At 42.6% G+C, this 19,596-nt stretch overlaps 1 protein-coding gene across 2 annotated transcripts in view; it reads left to right on the top strand.

The window, feature by feature from the left end:
• The window catches only part of LOC137373320 (PC-esterase domain-containing protein 1A-like), a 48,430-nt gene that overhangs the window by 17,666 nt on the left and 11,168 nt on the right, over positions 1-19,596 (top strand). For both annotated transcript variants that reach the window (XM_068038176.1, XM_068038239.1), the window contains exons 3-4: positions 645-868; positions 1,749-1,899. In XM_068038176.1, the coding sequence (XP_067894277.1) occupies positions 645-868; positions 1,749-1,899 (375 nt within the window). The remainder of the gene's footprint in view (positions 1-644; positions 869-1,748; positions 1,900-19,596) is intronic.

The raw sequence follows: 19,596 nt of genomic DNA on the forward strand, positions 1-19,596 counted from the left end.
TTCGTATGTAAATGTTTCCCCTGGCTGGGAAATCTACAACATGGGCTCACAGTCTCAGAATAAGGGGTCGGCCATTTAGGACTAGAACAAAGAACAAAGAAAATTACAGCACAGGAACAGGCCCTTCGGCCCTCCAAGCCTACGCCGATCCAGATCCTCTATCTAAACCTGTCGCCTATTTTCTAAGTGTCTGTATCTCTTTACTTCCTGCCCATTCATGTATCTGTCTAGATACATCTTAAAAGACGCTATCGTGCCCGCGTCTACCACCTCCGCTGGCAATGCGTTCCATGCACCCACCACCCTCTGCGTAAAGAACTTTCCACGCATATCCCCCCTAAACTTTTCCCCTTTCACTTTGAACTCGTGTCCTCTAGTAATTGAAACCCCCACTCTGGGAAAAAGCTTCTTGCTATCCACCCTGTCTATACCTCTCATGATTTTGTACACCTCAATCAGGTCCCCCCTCAACCTGAGATTAGGAGAAATTTCTTCACTCCGAGGATGGTGAATCTTTGGAATTCTTTAGCCCAGCAGGCTGTAGATCCTCAGTCATTAATTATTTTCAAGACAGAGATGAATAGATTTTCTTGCATTCTTATGAATGTGTTGTTAACTGGCCATGATGTGTGTTGTGTTTGAAGGGTGAGCCCAGCTTTGAGGGAGACCAGCTGGTTGAAGGTGGGGCGCTGAGTAACAGTACAGTGTACCGGGAAGCTCGGCAACATCGCAGCCCCTCTCACTTGCTGCGATTCTACTTTCTCACCCGGGTTTACTCCAACTATGTGGAAAGCGTTTTGGCGGATTTCCAAGGTGGACTACAGCCAGATGTGCTCATCGTGAATTCGTGTGTCTGGGACATCTCCAGGTACAGTGCTGAGCGCAGGGAGGGAGACTGGGGTCTGGGATGGGAGTGGGGTGGAGGGGAGAACAGAGAGGGAATGGAGGGGGAGAGAGGAATTGAGTGGGGAGGGGGGTGTGAGTGAGGGAGGAATTGAGCGGGGAGGGGAGTGAGTGAGTGAGGGGTGGGAAGGGGACTGGAGGGGCCCCAGCCTGGGGGTGTGTGGGTGAGTTGGGAATTGGGCAAGGGCGGGGCATGAGGGAGGGTGTAAGGGAAGGAGTCGTGTCTTCAGGGGGATCTTGGGCCCAGAAAGGGCCCTGGCTGGGAATGCTTTAAAATATGAATAACTTTCCCTGTGGGGTCCCTCTTTTTTTTTCCCCACTGTCTAACTCATTCCTCGGGATCTGTTCTCCTGCTCACTCCCACCATCAGGCAGTGAATATGGGCAGGAACCGAAGGAAACTTCTGGCAGTGAGGCCATGCTGTTGGGAATGCGCCTCGCTGTCCTCCTCTCCCGAGGGGAACCGTCACTTCTGGGCACCATGTCGATCCTCTCTGTCTAACATCAGGGTCATTGTCTGTAAAACATATCTAGTATTTAAACTGCAGTCCCTGCTCACTGCTGTCTGTGTCTGCATTTAATATGCCTGGAGCTGCCAGTTACTCCCGACATGTTGGGTCAATTCAAATTTTCAAGACTGAGATTGCTAGATTTTTGGTGGGCGAGTGTATCGTGGGAGATTGAGGAAAGGCGGATGAATAGATTTAAGATCTGATTGAATGGCAGAGCAGGCTCGAGGGGCTGAATGGTCTTCTCCTGTCCCAGTGTAACAGCATTGAGGGGCTGAATGGCCTCCAGTTGCTGTGTTCTCTCCTTGTCCATGATTCCTCTCTCTGACATTCCCAGGTATGGATCCAGATCGCTCCAGCAATACAGGGAGAATCTGGGGAAATTCTTCAGTCGACTGAACAAGGTCCTTCTCCCAGAATGCCTCGTGATTTGGAACATGACTATGCCTCTGGGTGAGAAGATCAAGGGAGGGTTCCTGATCCCTGAGGTAAAAGAGTCTGTAGACTGCAGTGTAAACACCATCAGTACACAGTGTAATAGTGTAGACTGCAGTGTAAACGCCATCAGTACACAGTGTAATAGTGTAGACTGCAGAGTAAACACCATCAGTACACAGTGTAATAGTGTAGACTGCAGTGTAAACCCCTATCAGTACGCAGTGTAATAGAGTAGACTGCAGTGTAAACACCATCAGTACACAGTGTAATAGTGTAGACTGCAGAGTAAACACCATCAAACCACAGTGTAATAGTGCTGACTGCAGTGTAAACTCCATCAGTACACAGTGTAATAGTGTAGACTGCAGTGTAAACACCATCAGTACACAGTGTAATAGTGTAGACTGCAGTGTAAACCCCCATCAGTACACAGTGTAATAGTGCAGACTGCAGTGTAAACACCATCAGTACACAGTGTAATAGTGTAGACTGCAGTGTAAACACCATCAGCACACAGTGTAATAGTGCAGACTGCAGTGTAAACACCATCAGTACACAGTGTAATAGTGTAGACTGCAGTGTAAACTCCATCAGTACACAGTGCAATAGTGCAGACTGCAGAGTAAACACCATCAGTACACAGTGTAATCGTGTAGACTGCAGAGTAAACACCATCAAACCACAGTGTAATAGTGTAGACTGCAGAGTAAACAACCATCAGTACACAGTGCAATAGTGCAGACTGCAGTGTAAACACCATCAGTACACAGTGTAATAGTGTAGACTGCAGAGTAAACACCATCAAACCACAGTGTAATAGTGTAGACTGCAGTGTAAACTCCATCAAACCAAAGTGTGATAGTGTAGACTGCAGTGTAAACTCCATCAAACCACAGTGTAATAGTGTAGACTGCAGTGTAAACACCATCAGGACACAGTGTAATAGTGTAGACTGCAGTGTAAACACCATCAGGACACAGTGCAATAGTGTCGACTGCAGAGTAAACTCCATCAGTACACAGTGTAATAGTGTAGACTGCAGTGTAAACCCCCATCAGTAAACAGTGTAATAGTGCAGACTGCAGTGTAAACACCATCAGGACACAGTGTAATAGTGTAGACTGCAGTGTAAACACCATCAGTACACAGTGTAATAGTGTCGACTGCAGAGTAAACACCATCAGTACACAGTGTAATAGTGTAGACTGCAGTGTAAACACCATCAGTACACAGTGTAATAGTGTAGACTGCAGAGTAAACACCATCAGTACACAGTGTAATAGTGTAGACTGCAGTGTAAACCCCCATCAGTACACAGTGTAATAGTGTAGACTGCAGTGTAAACACCCATCAGTACACAGTGTAATCGTGTAGACTGCAGTGTAAACACCCATCAGTACACAGTGTAATAGTGTAGACTGCAGTGTGAACACCCATCAGTACACAGTGTAATAGTGTAGACTGCAGTGTAAACACCCATCAGTACACAGTGTAATAGTGTAGACTGCAGAGTAAACACCCATCAGTACACAGTGTAATGGGTGTTTACACTGCAGTCTACACTATCAGTACACAGTGTAATAGAGTAGACTGCAGTGTAAACTCCATCAGTGCACAGTGTAATAGAGTAGACTGCAGTGTAAACACCCATCAGTACACAGTGTAATAGTGTAGACTGCAGTGTAAACACCATCAGTACACAGTGTAATAGTGTAGACTGCAGTGTAAACCCCCATCAGTACACAGTGTAATAGTGCAGACTGCAGTGTAAACACCATCAGTACACAGTGTAATAGTGTAGACTGCAGTGTAAACACCCATCAGTACACAGTGTAATAGAGTAGACTGCAGTGTAAACACCCATCAGTACACAGTGTAATAGTGTAGACTGCAGTGTAAACACCATCAGTACACAGTGTAATAGTGTAGACTGCAGAGTAAACACCCATCAGTACACAGTGTAATAGTGTAGACTGCAGTGTAAACACCCATCAGTGCACAGTGTAATAGAGTAGACTGCAGTGTAAACACCCATCAGTACACAGTGTAATAGTGTAGACTGCAGTGTAAACTCCATCAAACCAAAGTGTGATAGTGTAGACTGCAGTGTAAACTCCATCAAACCACAGTGTAATAGTGTAGACTGCAGTGTAAACACCATCAGGACACAGTGTAATAGTGTAGACTGCAGTGTAAACACCATCAGTACACAGTGTAATAGTGTCGACTGCAGAGTAAACACCATCAGTACACAGTGTAATAGTGTCGACTGCAGTGTAAACACCATCAGTACACAGTGTAATAGTGCAGACTGCAGTGTAAACACCATCAGTACACAGTGTAATAGTGTAGACTGCAGAGTAAACACCATCAGTACACAGTGTAATAGTGTAGACTGCAGTGTAAACCCCCATCAGTACACAGTGTAATAGTGTAGACTGCAGTGTAAACCCCCATCAGTAAACAGTGTAATAGTGCAGACTGCAGTGTAAACACCATCAGGACACAGTGTAATAGTGTAGACTGCAGTGTAAACACCATCAGTACACAGTGTAATAGTGTCGACTGCAGAGTAAACACCATCAGTACACAGTGTAATAGTGTAGACTGCAGTGTAAACACCATCAGTACACAGTGTAATAGTGTAGACTGCAGAGTAAACACCATCAGTACACAGTGTAATAGTGTAGACTGCAGTGTAAACCCCCATCAGTACACAGTGTAATAGTGTAGACTGCAGTGTAAACTCCATCAGTACACAGTGTAATAGTGTAGACTGCAGAGTAAACACCCATCAGTACACAGTGTAATAGTGTAGACTGCAGAGTAAACACCCATCAGTACACAGTGTAATAGTGTAGACTGCAGAGTAAACACCCATCAGTACACAGTGTAATAGTGTAGACTGCAGTGTAAACTCCATCAGTACACAGTGTAACAGTGTAGACTGCAGTGTAAACACCCATCAGTACACAGTGTAATAGTGTAGACTGCAGAGTAAACACCCATCAGTACACAGTGTAATAGAGTAGACTGCAGTGTAAACTCCATCAGTACACAGTGTAATAGTGTAGACTGCAGAGTAAACTCCATCAGTACACAGTGTAATAGTGTAGACTGCAGAGTAAACACCCATCAGTGCACAGTGTAATAGAGTAGACTGCAGTGTAAACACCCATCAGTACACAGTGTAATAGTGTAGACTGCAGTGTAAACTCCATCAGTACACAGTGAAAGAGGAGACTGCAGTGTAAACACCCATCATTACACAGTGTAATAGAGTAGACTGCAGTGTAAACTCCATCAGTACACAGTGTAATAGAGTAGACTGCAGTGTAAACTCCATCAGTACACAGTGTAATAGAGTAGACTGCAGTGTAAACACCCATCAGTACACAGTGTAATAGAGTAGACTGCAATGTAAACTCCATCAGTACACAGTGTAATGGTGTAGACTGCAATGTAAACTCCATCAGTACACAGTGTAATAGTGTAGACTGCAGAGTAAACACCCATCAGTACACAGTGTAATAGTGTAGACTGCAGTGTGAACACCATCAGTACACAGTGTAATAGAGTAGACTGCAGTGTAAACTCCATCAGTACACAGTGTAATAGTGTAGACTGCAGTGTAAACACCATCAGTACACAGTGTAATAGAGTAGACTGCAGAGTAAACACCCATCAGTACACAGTGTAATAGTGTAGACTGCAGAGTAAACACCCATCAGTACACTGTGTAATAGTGTAGACTGCAGTGTAAACTCCATCAGTACACAGTGTAATAGTGTAGACTGCAGAGTAAACACCCATCAGTACACTGTGTAATAGTGTAGACTGCAGTGCAAACACCATCAGTACACAGTGTAATAGAGTAGACTGCAGAGTAAACACCCATCAGTACACAGTGTAATAGTGTAGACTGCAGAGTAAACACCCATCAGTACACAGTGTAATAGTGTAGACTGCAGAGTAAACACCCATCAGTACACAGTGTAATAGAGTAGACTGCAGTGTAAACTCCATCAGTACACAGTGTAATAGTGTAGACTGCAGTGCAAACACCCATCAGTACACAGTGTAATAGAGTAGACTGCAATGTAAACTCCATCAGTACACAGTGTAATAGTGTAGACTGCAGAGTAAACACCCATCAGTACACAGTGTAATAGTGTAGACTGCAGAGTAAACACCCATCAGTACACAGTGTAATAGTGTAGACTGCAGTGTGAACACCATCAGTACACAGTGTAATAGTGTAGACTGCAGTGTAAACCCCCATCAGTACACAGTGTAATAGTGCAGACTGCAGTGTAAACACCATCAGTACACAGTGTAATAGTGTAGACTGCAGTGTAAACACCATCAGCACACAGTGTAATAGTGTAGACTGCAGTGTAAACTCCATTAGTACACAGTGTAATAGTGCAGACTGCAGTGTAAACACCATCAGTACACAGTGTAATAGTGTAGACTGCAGTGTAAACTCCATCAGTACACAGTGCAATAGTGCAGACTGCAGTGTAAACACCATCAGTACACAGTGTAATCGTGTAGACTGCAGAGTAAACACCATCAAACCACAGTGTAATAGTGTAGACTGCAGAGTAAACAACCATCAGTACACAGTGCAATAGTGCAGACTGCAGTGTAAACACCATCAGTACACAGTGTAATAGTGTAGACTGCAGAGTAAACACCATCAAACCACAGTGTAATAGTGTAGACTGCAGTGTAAACTCCATCAAACCAAAGTGTGATAGTGTAGACTGCAGTGTAAACTCCATCAAACCACAGTGTAATAGTGTAGACTGCAGTGTAAACACCATCAGTACACAGTGTAATAGTGTCGACTGCAGAGTAAACTCCATCAGTACACAGTGTAATAGTGTAGACTGCAGTGTAAACCCCCATCAGTAAACAGTGTAATAGTGCAGACTGCAGTGTAAACACCATCAGGACACAGTGTAATAGTGTAGACTGCAGTGTAAACACCATCAGTACACAGTGTAATAGTGTCGACTGCAGAGTAAACACCATCAGTACACAGTGTAATAGTGTAGACTGCAGTGTAAACACCATCAGTACACAGTGTAATAGTGTAGACTGCAGAGTAAACACCATCAGTACACAGTGTAATAGTGTAGACTGCAGTGTAAACCCCCATCAGTACACAGTGTAATAGTGTAGACTGCAGTGTAAACACCCATCAGTACACAGTGTAATAGTGTAGACTGCAGTGTAAACACCCATCAGTACACAGTGCAATAGTGTAGACTGCAGTGTGAACACCCATCAGTACACAGTGTAATAGTGTAGACTGCAGTGTAAACACCCATCAGTACACAGTGTAATAGTGTAGACTGCAGTGTAAACTCCGTCAGTACACAGTGTAATAGTGTAGACTGCAGAGTAAACACCCATCAGTACACAGTGTAATAGTGTAGACTGCAGTGTAAACACCCATCAGTACACAGTGTAATAGAGTAGACTGCAGTGTAAACTCCATCAGTGCAGTGTAATAGAGTAGACTGCAGTGTAAACACCCATCAGTACACAGTGTAATAGTGTAGACTGCAGTGTAAACACCATCAGTACACAGTGTAATCGTGTAGACTGCAGTGTAAACACCCATCAGTACACAGTGTAATAGAGTAGACTGCAGTGTAAACACCCATCAGTACACAGTGTAATAGTGTAGACTGCAGTGTAAACACCATCAGTACACAGTGTAATAGTGTAGACTGCAGAGTAAACACCCATCAGTACACAGTGTAATAGTGTAGACTGCAGTGTAAACACCCATCAGTGCACAGTGTAATAGAGTAGACTGCAGTGTAAACACCCATCAGTACACAGTGTAATAGTGTAGACTGCAGTGTAAACTCCATCAAACCAAAGTGTGATAGTGTAGACTGCAGTGTAAACTCCATCAAACCACAGTGTAATAGTGTAGACTGCAGTGTAAACACCATCAGGACACAGTGTAATAGTGTAGACTGCAGTGTAAACACCATCAGTACACAGTGTAATAGTGTAGACTGCAGTGTAAACACCATCAGTACACAGTGTAATAGTGCAGACTGCAGTGTAAACACCATCAGTACACAGTGTAATAGTGTAGACTGCAGAGTAAACACCATCAGTACACAGTGTAATAGTGTAGACTGCAGTGCAAACCCCAATCAGTACACAGTGTAATAGTGTAGACTGCAGAGTAAACACCATCAGTATACAGTGTAATAGTGTAGACTGCAGTGTAAACCCCCATCAGTACACAGTGTAATAGTGTAGACTGCAGTGTAAACTCCATCAGTACACAGTGTAATAGTGTAGACTGCAGAGTAAACACCCATCAGTACACAGTGTAATAGTGTAGACTGCAGTGTAAACACCCATCAGTACACAGTGTAATAGAGTAGACTGCAGTGTAAACTCCATCAGTACACAGTGTAATAGTGTAGACTGCAGAGTAAACACCCATCAGTACACAGTGTAATAGTGTAGACTGCAGTGTAAACACCCATCAGTACACAGTGTAATAGAGTAGACTGCAGAGTAAACACCATCAGTACACAGTGTAATAGTGTAGACTGCAGTGTAAACACCCATCAGTACACAGTGCAATAGAGTAGACTGCAGTGTAAACTCCATCAGTACACAGTGTAACAGTGTAGACTGCAGTGTAAACACCATCAGTACACAGTGTAATAGAGTAGACTGCAGTGTAAACTCCATCAGTACACAGTGTAATAGTGTAGACTGCAGAGTAAACACCCATCAGTGCACAGTGTAATAGAGTAGACTGCAATGTAAACACCCATCAGTACACAGTGTAATAGTGCAGACTGCAGTGTAAACTCCATCAGTACACAGTGTAATAGAGTAGACTGCAGTGTAAACACCCATCAGTACACAGTGTAATAGAGTAGACTGCAGTGTAAACTCCATCAGTACACAGTGTAATAGAGTAGACTGCAGTGTAAACTCCATCAGTACACAGTGTAATAGAGTAGACTGCAGTGTAAACTCCATCAGTACACAGTGTAATAGTGTAGACTGCAATGTAAACTCCATCAGTACACAGTGTAATAGTGTAGACTGCAGAGTAAACACCATCAGTACACAGTGTAATAGTGTGGACTGCAGTGTAAACCCCCATCAGTACACAGTGTAAAAGTGTAGACTGCAGTGTAAACTCCATCAGTACACAGTGTAATAGTGTAGACTGCAGAGTAAACACCCATCAGTACACAGTGTAATAGTGTAGACTGCAGTGTAAACACCCATCAGGACACAGTGTAATAGTGTAGACTGCAGAGTAAACACCCATCAGTACACAGTGTAATAGTGTAGACTGCAGAGTAAACACCCATCAGTACACAGTGTAATAGAGTAGACTGCAGTGTAAACTCCATCAGTACACAGTGTAATAGTGTAGACTGCAGTGCAAACACCCATCAGTACACAGTGTAATAGAGTAGACTGCAATGTAAACTCCATCAGTACACAGTGTAATAGTGTAGACTGCAGAGTAAACACCCATCAGTACACAGTGTAATAGTGTAGACTGCAGAGTAAACACCCATCAGTACACAGTGTAATAGTGCTGACTGCAGTGTAAACTCCATCAGTACACAGTGTAATAGTGTAGACTGCAGTGTGAACACCATCAGTACACAGTGTAATAGTGTAGACTGCAGTGTAAACCCCCATCAGTACACAGTGTAATAGTGCAGACTGCAGTGTAAACACCATCAGTACACAGTGTAATAGTGTAGACTGCAGTGTAAACACCATCAGCACACAGTGTAATAGTGTAGACTGCAGTGTAAACTCCATTAGTACACAGTGTAATAGTGCAGACTGCAGTGTAAACACCATCAGTACACAGTGTAATAGTGTAGACTGCAGTGTAAACTCCATCAGTACACAGTGCAATAGTGCAGACTGCAGTGTAAACACCATCAGTACACAGTGTAATCGTGTAGACTGCAGAGTAAACACCATCAAACCACAGTGTAATAGTGTAGACTGCAGAGTAAACAACCATCAGTACACAGTGCAATAGTGCAGACTGCAGTGTAAACACCATCAGTACACAGTGTAATAGTGTAGACTGCAGAGTAAACACCATCAAACCACAGTGTAATAGTGTAGACTGCAGTGTAAACTCCATCAAACCAAAGTGTGATAGTGTAGACTGCAGTGTAAACTCCATCAAACCACAGTGTAATAGTGTAGACTGCAGTGTAAACACCATCAGTACACAGTGTAATAGTGTCGACTGCAGAGTAAACTCCATCAGTACACAGTGTAATAGTGTAGACTGCAGTGTAAACCCCCATCAGTAAACAGTGTAATAGTGCAGACTGCAGTGTAAACACCATCAGGACACAGTGTAATAGTGTAGACTGCAGTGTAAACACCATCAGTACACAGTGTAATAGTGTCGACTGCAGAGTAAACACCATCAGTACACAGTGTAATAGTGTAGACTGCAGTGTAAACACCATCAGTACACAGTGTAATAGTGTAGACTGCAGAGTAAACACCATCAGTACACAGTGTAATAGTGTAGACTGCAGTGTAAACCCCCATCAGTACACAGTGTAATAGTGTAGACTGCAGTGTAAACACCCATCAGTACACAGTGTAATAGTGTAGACTGCAGTGTAAACACCCATCAGTACACAGTGCAATAGTGTAGACTGCAGTGTGAACACCCATCAGTACACAGTGTAATAGTGTAGACTGCAGTGTAAACACCCATCAGTACACAGTGTAATAGTGTAGACTGCAGTGTAAACTCCGTCAGTACACAGTGTAATAGTGTAGACTGCAGAGTAAACACCCATCAGTACACAGTGTAATAGTGTAGACTGCAGTGTAAACACCCATCAGTACACAGTGTAATAGAGTAGACTGCAGTGTAAACTCCATCAGTGCAGTGTAATAGAGTAGACTGCAGTGTAAACACCCATCAGTACACAGTGTAATAGTGTAGACTGCAGTGTAAACACCATCAGTACACAGTGTAATCGTGTAGACTGCAGTGTAAACACCCATCAGTACACAGTGTAATAGAGTAGACTGCAGTGTAAACACCCATCAGTACACAGTGTAATAGTGTAGACTGCAGTGTAAACACCATCAGTACACAGTGTAATAGTGTAGACTGCAGTGTAAACACCATCAGTACACAGTGTAATAGTGTAGACTGCAGAGTAAACACCCATCAGTACACAGTGTAATAGTGTAGACTGCAGTGTAAACACCCATCAGTGCACAGTGTAATAGAGTAGACTGCAGTGTAAACACCCATCAGTACACAGTGTAATAGTGTAGACTGCAGTGTAAACTCCATCAAACCAAAGTGTGATAGTGTAGACTGCAGTGTAAACTCCATCAAACCACAGTGTAATAGTGTAGACTGCAGTGTAAACACCATCAGGACACAGTGTAATAGTGTAGACTGCAGTGTAAACACCATCAGTACACAGTGTAATAGTGTAGACTGCAGTGTAAACACCATCAGTACACAGTGTAATAGTGCAGACTGCAGTGTAAACACCATCAGTACACAGTGTAATAGTGTAGACTGCAGAGTAAACACCATCAGTACACAGTGTAATAGTGTAGACTGCAGTGCAAACCCCAATCAGTACACAGTGTAATAGTGTAGACTGCAGAGTAAACACCATCAGTATACAGTGTAATAGTGTAGACTGCAGTGTAAACCCCCATCAGTACACAGTGTAATAGTGTAGACTGCAGTGTAAACTCCATCAGTACACAGTGTAATAGTGTAGACTGCAGAGTAAACACCCATCAGTACACAGTGTAATAGTGTAGACTGCAGTGTAAACACCCATCAGTACACAGTGTAATAGAGTAGACTGCAGTGTAAACTCCATCAGTACACAGTGTAATAGTGTAGACTGCAGAGTAAACACCCATCAGTACACAGTGTAATAGTGTAGACTGCAGTGTAAACACCCATCAGTACACAGTGTAATAGAGTAGACTGCAGAGTAAACACCATCAGTACACAGTGTAATAGTGTAGACTGCAGTGTAAACACCCATCAGTACACAGTGCAATAGAGTAGACTGCAGTGTAAACTCCATCAGTACACAGTGTAACAGTGTAGACTGCAGTGTAAACACCATCAGTACACAGTGTAATAGAGTAGACTGCAGTGTAAACTCCATCAGTACACAGTGTAATAGTGTAGACTGCAGAGTAAACACCCATCAGTGCACAGTGTAATAGAGTAGACTGCAGTGTAAACACCCATCAGTACACAGTGTAATAGTGCAGACTGCAGTGTAAACTCCATCAGTACACAGTGTAATAGAGTAGACTGCAGTGTAAACACCCATCAGTACACAGTGTAATAGAGTAGACTGCAGTGTAAACTCCATCAGTACACAGTGTAATAGAGTAGACTGCAGTGTAAACTCCATCAGTACACAGTGTAATAGAGTAGACTGCAGTGTAAACTCCATCAGTACACAGTGTAATAGTGTAGACTGCAATGTAAACTCCATCAGTACACAGTGTAATAGTGTAGACTGCAGAGTAAACACCATCAGTACACAGTGTAATAGTGTGGACTGCAGTGTAAACCCCCATCAGTACACAGTGTAAAAGTGTAGACTGCAGTGTAAACTCCATCAGTACACAGTGTAATAGTGTAGACTGCAGAGTAAACACCCATCAGTACACAGTGTAATAGTGTAGACTGCAGTGTAAACACCCATCAGGACACAGTGTAATAGAGTAGACTGCAGTGTAAACTCCATCAGTACACAGTGTAATAGTGTAGACTGCAGAGTAAACACCCATCAGTACACAGTGTAATAGTGTAGACTGCAGAGTAAACACCCATCAGTACACAGTGTAATAGAGTAGACTGCAGTGTAAACTCCATCAGTACACAGTGTAATAGAGTAGACTGCAGTGTAAACTCCATCAGTACACAGTGTAATAGTGTAGACTGCAGAGTAAACACCCATCAGTGCACAGTGTAATAGAGTAGACTGCAGTGTAAACACCCATCAGTACACAGTGTAATAGTGTAGACTGCAGTGTAAACTCCATCAGTACACAGTGTAATAGAGTAGACTGCAGTGTAAACACCCATCATTACACAGTGTAATAGAGTAGACTGCAGTGTAAACTCCATCAGTACACAGTGTAATAGAGTAGACTGCAGTGTAAACTCCATCAGTACACAGTGTAATAGAGTAGACTGCAGTGTAAACACCCATCAGTACACAGTGTAATAGAGTAGACTGCAATGTAAACTCCATCAGTACACAGTGTAATGGTGTAGACTGCAATGTAAACTCCATCAGTACACAGTGTAATAGTGTAGACTGCAGAGTAAACACCCATCAGTACACAGTGTAATAGTGTAGACTGCAGTGTGAACACCATCAGTACACAGTGTAATAGAGTAGACTGCAGTGTAAACTCCATCAGTACACAGTGTAATAGTGTAGACTGCAGTGTAAACACCATCAGTACACAGTGTAATAGTGTAGACTGCAATGTAAACACCCATCAGTACACAGTGTAATAGTGTAGACTGCAGAGTAAACACCCATCAGTACACAGTGTAATAGAGTAGACTGCAGAGTAAACACCCATCAGTACACAGTGTAATAGTGTAGACTGCAGAGTAAACACCCATCAGTACACTGTGTAATAGTGTAGACTGCAGTGTAAACTCCATCAGTACACAGTGTAATAGTGTAGACTGCAGAGTAAACACCCATCAGTACACTGTGTAATAGTGTAGACTGCAGTGTAAACTCCATCAGTACACAGTGTAATAGTGTAGACTGCAGAGTAAACACCCATCAGTACACAGTGTAATAGTGTAGACTGCAGAGTAAACACCCATCAGTACACAGTGTAATAGTGTAGACTGCAGAGTAAACACCCATCAGTACACAGTGTAATAGAGTAGACTGCAGTGTAAACTCCATCAGTACACAGTGTAATAGTGTAGACTGCAGTGCAAACACCCATCAGTACACAGTGTAATAGAGTAGACTGCAATGTAAACTCCATCAGTACACAGTGTAATAGTGTAGACTGCAGAGTAAACACCCATCAGTACACAGTGTAATAGTGTAGACTGCAGAGTAAACACCCATCAGTACACAGTGTAATAGAGTAGACTGCAGAGTAAACACCCATCAGTACACAGTGTAATAATGTAGACTGCAGAGTAAACACCCATCAGTACACAGTGTAATAGTGTAGACTGCAGAGTAAACACCCATCAGTACACAGTGTAATAGAGTAGACTGCAGTGTAAACTCCATCAGTACACAGTGTAATAGTGTAGACTGCAGAGTAAACACCCATCAGTACACAGTGTAATAGTGTAGACTGCAGTGTAAACACCATCAGTACACAGTGTAATAGTGTAGACTGCAATGTAAACTCCCATCAGTACACAGTGTAATAGTGTAGACTGCAGTGTAAACACCATCAGTACACAGTGTAATAGTGTAGACTGCAGTGTAAACACCATCAGTACACAGTGTAATAATGTAGACTGCAGTGTAAACACCATCAGTACACAGTGCAATAGTGCAGACTGCAGTGTAAACTCCATCAGTACACAGTGTAATAGTGTAGACTGCAGTGTAAACACCATCAGTACACAGTGTAATAGTGTAGACTGCAGTGTAAACACCCATCAGTACACAGTGTAATAGTGTAGACTGCAGTGGCAACACCATCAGTACACAGTGTAATAGTGTAGACTGCAGTGTGAACACCCATCAGTACACAGTGTAATAGTGTAGACTGCAGTGTAAACACCCATCAGTACACAGTGTAATAGTGTAGACTGCAGTGTAAACTCCGTCAGTACACAGTGTAATAGTGTAGACTGCAGAGTAAACGCCATCAGTACACAGTGTAATAGTGTAGACTGCAGAGTAAACACCCATCAGTGCACAGTGTAATAGTGTCGACTGCAGTGTAAACTCCATCAGTACACAGTGTAATCGTGTAGACTGCAGTGTAAACACCCATCAGTACACAATGTAATAGTGTAGACTGCAGTGTAAACACCATCAGTACACAGTGTAATAGTGTAGACTGCAGTGTAAACACCCATCAGTACACAGTGTAATAGTGTAGACTGCAATGTTAAACACCATCAGTACACAGTGTAATAGTGTAGACTGCAGTGTAAACACCATCAGTACACAGTGTAATAGTGTAGACTGCAGAGTAAACACCATCAGTACACAGTGTAATTGTGTAGACTGCAGAGTAAACACCATCAGTACACAGTGTAATAGTGTAGACTGCAGTGTAAACTCCATCAGTACACAGTGTAATAGTGTAGACTGCAGAGTAAACACCATCAGTGCACAGTGTAATAGTGTAGACTGCAGTGTAAACACCATCAGTACACAGTGTAATTGTGTAGACTGCAGAGTAAACACCATCAGTACACAGTGTAATAGTGTAGACTGCAGAGTAAACTCCATCAGTACACAGTGTAATAGTGTAGACTGCAGAGTAAACACCCATCAGTACACAGTGTAATAGTGTAGACTGCAGAGTAAACACCCATCAGTACACAGTGTAATAGTGTAGACTGCAGAGTAAACACCCATCAGGACACAATGCAATAATATAGACTGCAGTGTGAACACCATCAGTACACAGTGTAATAGTGTAGACTGCAGTGTAAACACCATCAGTACACAGTGTAATAGTGTAGACTGCAGAGTAAACACCCATCAATACACAGTGTAATTGTGTAGACTGCAGTGTAAACACCATCAGTACACAGTGTAATAGAGTAGACTGCAGTGTAAACACCCATCAATACACAGTGTAATAATATAGACTGCAGTGTCAACACCATCAGTACACAGTGTAATTGTGTAGACTGCAGTGTAAACACCATCAGTACACAGTGTAATAGTGTAGACTGCAGTGTAAACTCCATCAGTACACAGTGTAATAGTGTAGACTGCAGTGTAAACACCATCAGTACACAGTCTAATAGTGTAGACTGCAGTGTAAACACCATCAGTACACAGTGTAATAGTGTAGACTGCAGTGTAAACACCATCAGTACACAGTGTAATAGTGTAGACTGCAGAGTAAACACCATCAGTACTCAGTGTAATAGTGTAGACTGCAGTGTAAACACCATCAGTACACAGTGTAATAGTGTAGACTGCAGTGTAAACTCCATCAGTACACAGTGTAATAGTGTAGACTGCAGTGTAAACTCCATCAGTACACAGTGTAATAGTGTAGACTGCAGAGTAAACACCATCAGTACACAGTGTAATAGTGTAGACTGCAGTGTAAACACCCATCAGTACACAGTGTAATTGTGTAGACTGCAGAGTAAACACCATCAGTACACAGTGTAATAGTGTAGACTGCAGTGTAAACACCATCAGTACACAGTGTAATAGTGTAGACTGCAGTGTAAACACCCATCAGTACACAGTGTAATAGAGTAGACTGCAGTGTAAACTCCATCAGTACACAGTGTAATAGTGTAGACTGCAGAGTAAACACCCATCAGTACACAGTGTAATAGTGTAGACTGCAGTGTAAACACCATCAAACAACAGTGTAATTGTGTAGACTGCAGAGTAAACACCCATCAGTACACAGTGTAATAGAGTAGACTGCAGTGTAAACTCCATCAGTACACAGTGTAATAGAGTAGACTGCAGTGTAAACTCCATCAGTACACAGTGTAATAGTGTAGACTGCAGTGTCAACACCATCAGTACACAGTGTAATTGTGTAGACTGCAGAGTAAACGCCCATCAGTACACAGTGTAATAGAGTAGACTGCAGTGTAAACTCCATCAGTACACAGTGTAATAGTGTAGACTGCAGTGTAAACACCCATCAGTACACAGTGTAATAGTGTAGACTGCAGTGTCAACACCATCAGTACACAGTGTAATAGTGTAGACTGCAGTGTGAACACCCATCAGTACACAGTGTAATAGTGTAGACTGCAGTGTAAACACCCATCAGTACACAGTGTAATAGTGTAGACTGCAGTGTAAACTCCGTCAGTACACAGTGTAATAGTGTAGACTGCAGAGTAAACGCCATCAGTACACAGTGTAATAGTGTAGACTGCAGAGTAAACACCCATCAGTGCACAGTGTAATAGTGTCGACTGCAGTGTAAACTCCATCAGTACACAGTGTAATCGTGTAGACTGCAGTGTAAACACCCATCAGTACACAATGTAATAGTGTAGACTGCAGTGTAAACACCATCAGTACACAGTGTAATAGTGTAGACTGCAGTGTAAACACCCATCAGTACACAGTGTAATAGTGTAGACTGCAATGTTAAACACCATCAGTACACAGTGTATAGTGTAGACTGCAGTGTAAACACCATCAGTACACAGTGTAATAGTGTAGACTGCAGAGTAAACACCATCAGTACACAGTGTAATTGTGTAGACTGCAGTGTAAACACCATCAGTACACAGTGTAATAGTGTAGACTGCAGTGTAAACTCCATCAGTACACAGTGTAATAGTGTAGACTGCAGAGTAAACACCATCAGTGCACAGTGTAATAGTGTAGACTGCAGTGTAAACACCATCAGTACACAGTGTAATTGTGTAGACTGCAGAGTAAACACCATCAGTACACAGTGTAATTGTGTAGACTGCAGAGTAAACTCCATCAGTACACAGTGTAATAGTGTAGACTGCAGAGTAAACACCCATCAGTACACAGTGTAATAGTGTAGACTGCAGAGTAAACACCCATCAGTACACAGTGTAATAGTGTAGACTGCAGAGTAAACACCCATCAGGACACAATGCAATAATATAGACTGCAGTGTGAACACCATCAGTACACAGTGTAATAGTGTAGACTGCAGTGTAAACACCATCAGTACACAGTGTAATAGTGTAGACTGCAGAGTAAACACCCATCAATACACAGTGTAATTGTGTAGACTGCAGTGTAAACACCATCAGTACACAGTGTAATAGAGTAGACTGCAGTGTAAACACCCATCAATACACAGTGTAATAATATAGACTGCAGTGTCAACACCATCAGTACACAGTGTAATTGTGTAGACTGCAGTGTAAACACCATCAGTACACAGTGTAATAGTGTAGACTGCAGTGTAAACTCCATCAGTACACAGTGTAATAGTGTAGACTGCAGTGTAAACACCATCAGTACACAGTCTAATAGTGTAGACTGCAGTGTAAACACCATCAGTACACAGTGTAATAGTGTAGACTGCAGTGTAAACACCATCAGTACACAGTGTAATAGTGTAGACTGCAGTGTAAACACCATCAGTACACAGTGTAATAGTGTAGACTGCAGTGTAAACACCATCAGTACACAGTGTAATAGTGTAGACTGCAGTGTAAACTCCATCAGTACACAGTGTAATAGTGTAGACTGCAGTGTAAACTCCATCAGTACACAGTGTAATAGTGTAGACTGCAGAGTAAACACCATCAGTACACAGTGTAATAGTGTAGACTGCAGTGTAAACACCCATCAGTACACAGTGTAATTGTGTAGACTGCAGAGTAAACACCATCAGTACACAGTGTAATAGTGTAGACTGCAGTGTAAACACCATCAGTACACAGTGTAATAGTGTAGACTGCAGTGTAAACACCCATCAGTACACAGTGTAATAGAGTAGACTGCAGTGTAAACTCCATCAGTACACAGTGTAATAGTGTAGACTGCAGAGTAAACACCCATCAGTACACAGTGTAATAGTGTAGACTGCAGTGTAAACACCATCAAACAACAGTGTAATTGTGTAGACTGCAGAGTAAACACCCATCAGTACACAGTGTAATAGAGTAGACTGCAGTGTAAACTCCATCAGTACACAGTGTAATAGAGTAGACTGCAGTGTAAACTCCATCAGTACACAGTGTAATAGTGTAGACTGCAGTGTCAACACCATCAGTACACAGTGTAATTGTGTAGACTGCAGAGTAAACGCCCATCAGTACACAGTGTAATAGAGTAGACTGCAGTGTAAACTCCATCAGTACACAGTGTAATAGTGTAGACTGCAGTGTAAACACCATCAGTACACAGTGTAATAGTGTAGACTGCAGTGTAAACACCATCAGTACTCAGTGTAATAGTGTAGACTGCAGAGCAAACCCCCATCAGTACACAGTGTAATTGTGTAGACTGCAGTGTAAACACCATCAAACAACAGTGTAATTGTGTAGACTGCAGAGTAAACACCATCAGTACTCAGTGTAATCGTGTAGACTGCAGAGTAAACACCATCAGTACACAGTGTAATAGTGTAGACTGCAGTGTAAACACCATCAGTACACAGTGTAATAGTGTAGACTGCAGTGTAAACACCATCAGTACTCAGTGTAATAGTGTAGACTGCAGAGCAAACCCCCATCAGTACACAGTGTAATTGTGTAGACTGCAGTGTAAACACCATCAGTACACAGTGTAATAGTGTAGACTGCAGAGTAAACACCCATCAGTACACAATGCAATAATATAGACTGCAGTGTGAACACCTCTCCGCCTGCATGCTCTTAAGATGTGGGGTGACCTCATCTATAAACAAGCTATCCACATAGCTCTCATCCTCATGAATGCACCGCGGTGTCGCCAGCTGCCGCTCAAGTTCCAAAACCTGGAGCTCAAGTTGCTGCAATTGACAACACTTCCTGCACAAAT

Source organism: Heterodontus francisci, chromosome 1 (assembly GCF_036365525.1).
Source record: "Heterodontus francisci isolate sHetFra1 chromosome 1, sHetFra1.hap1, whole genome shotgun sequence".
In the NCBI taxonomy this organism is placed as follows: domain Eukaryota; kingdom Metazoa; phylum Chordata; class Chondrichthyes; order Heterodontiformes; family Heterodontidae; genus Heterodontus; species Heterodontus francisci.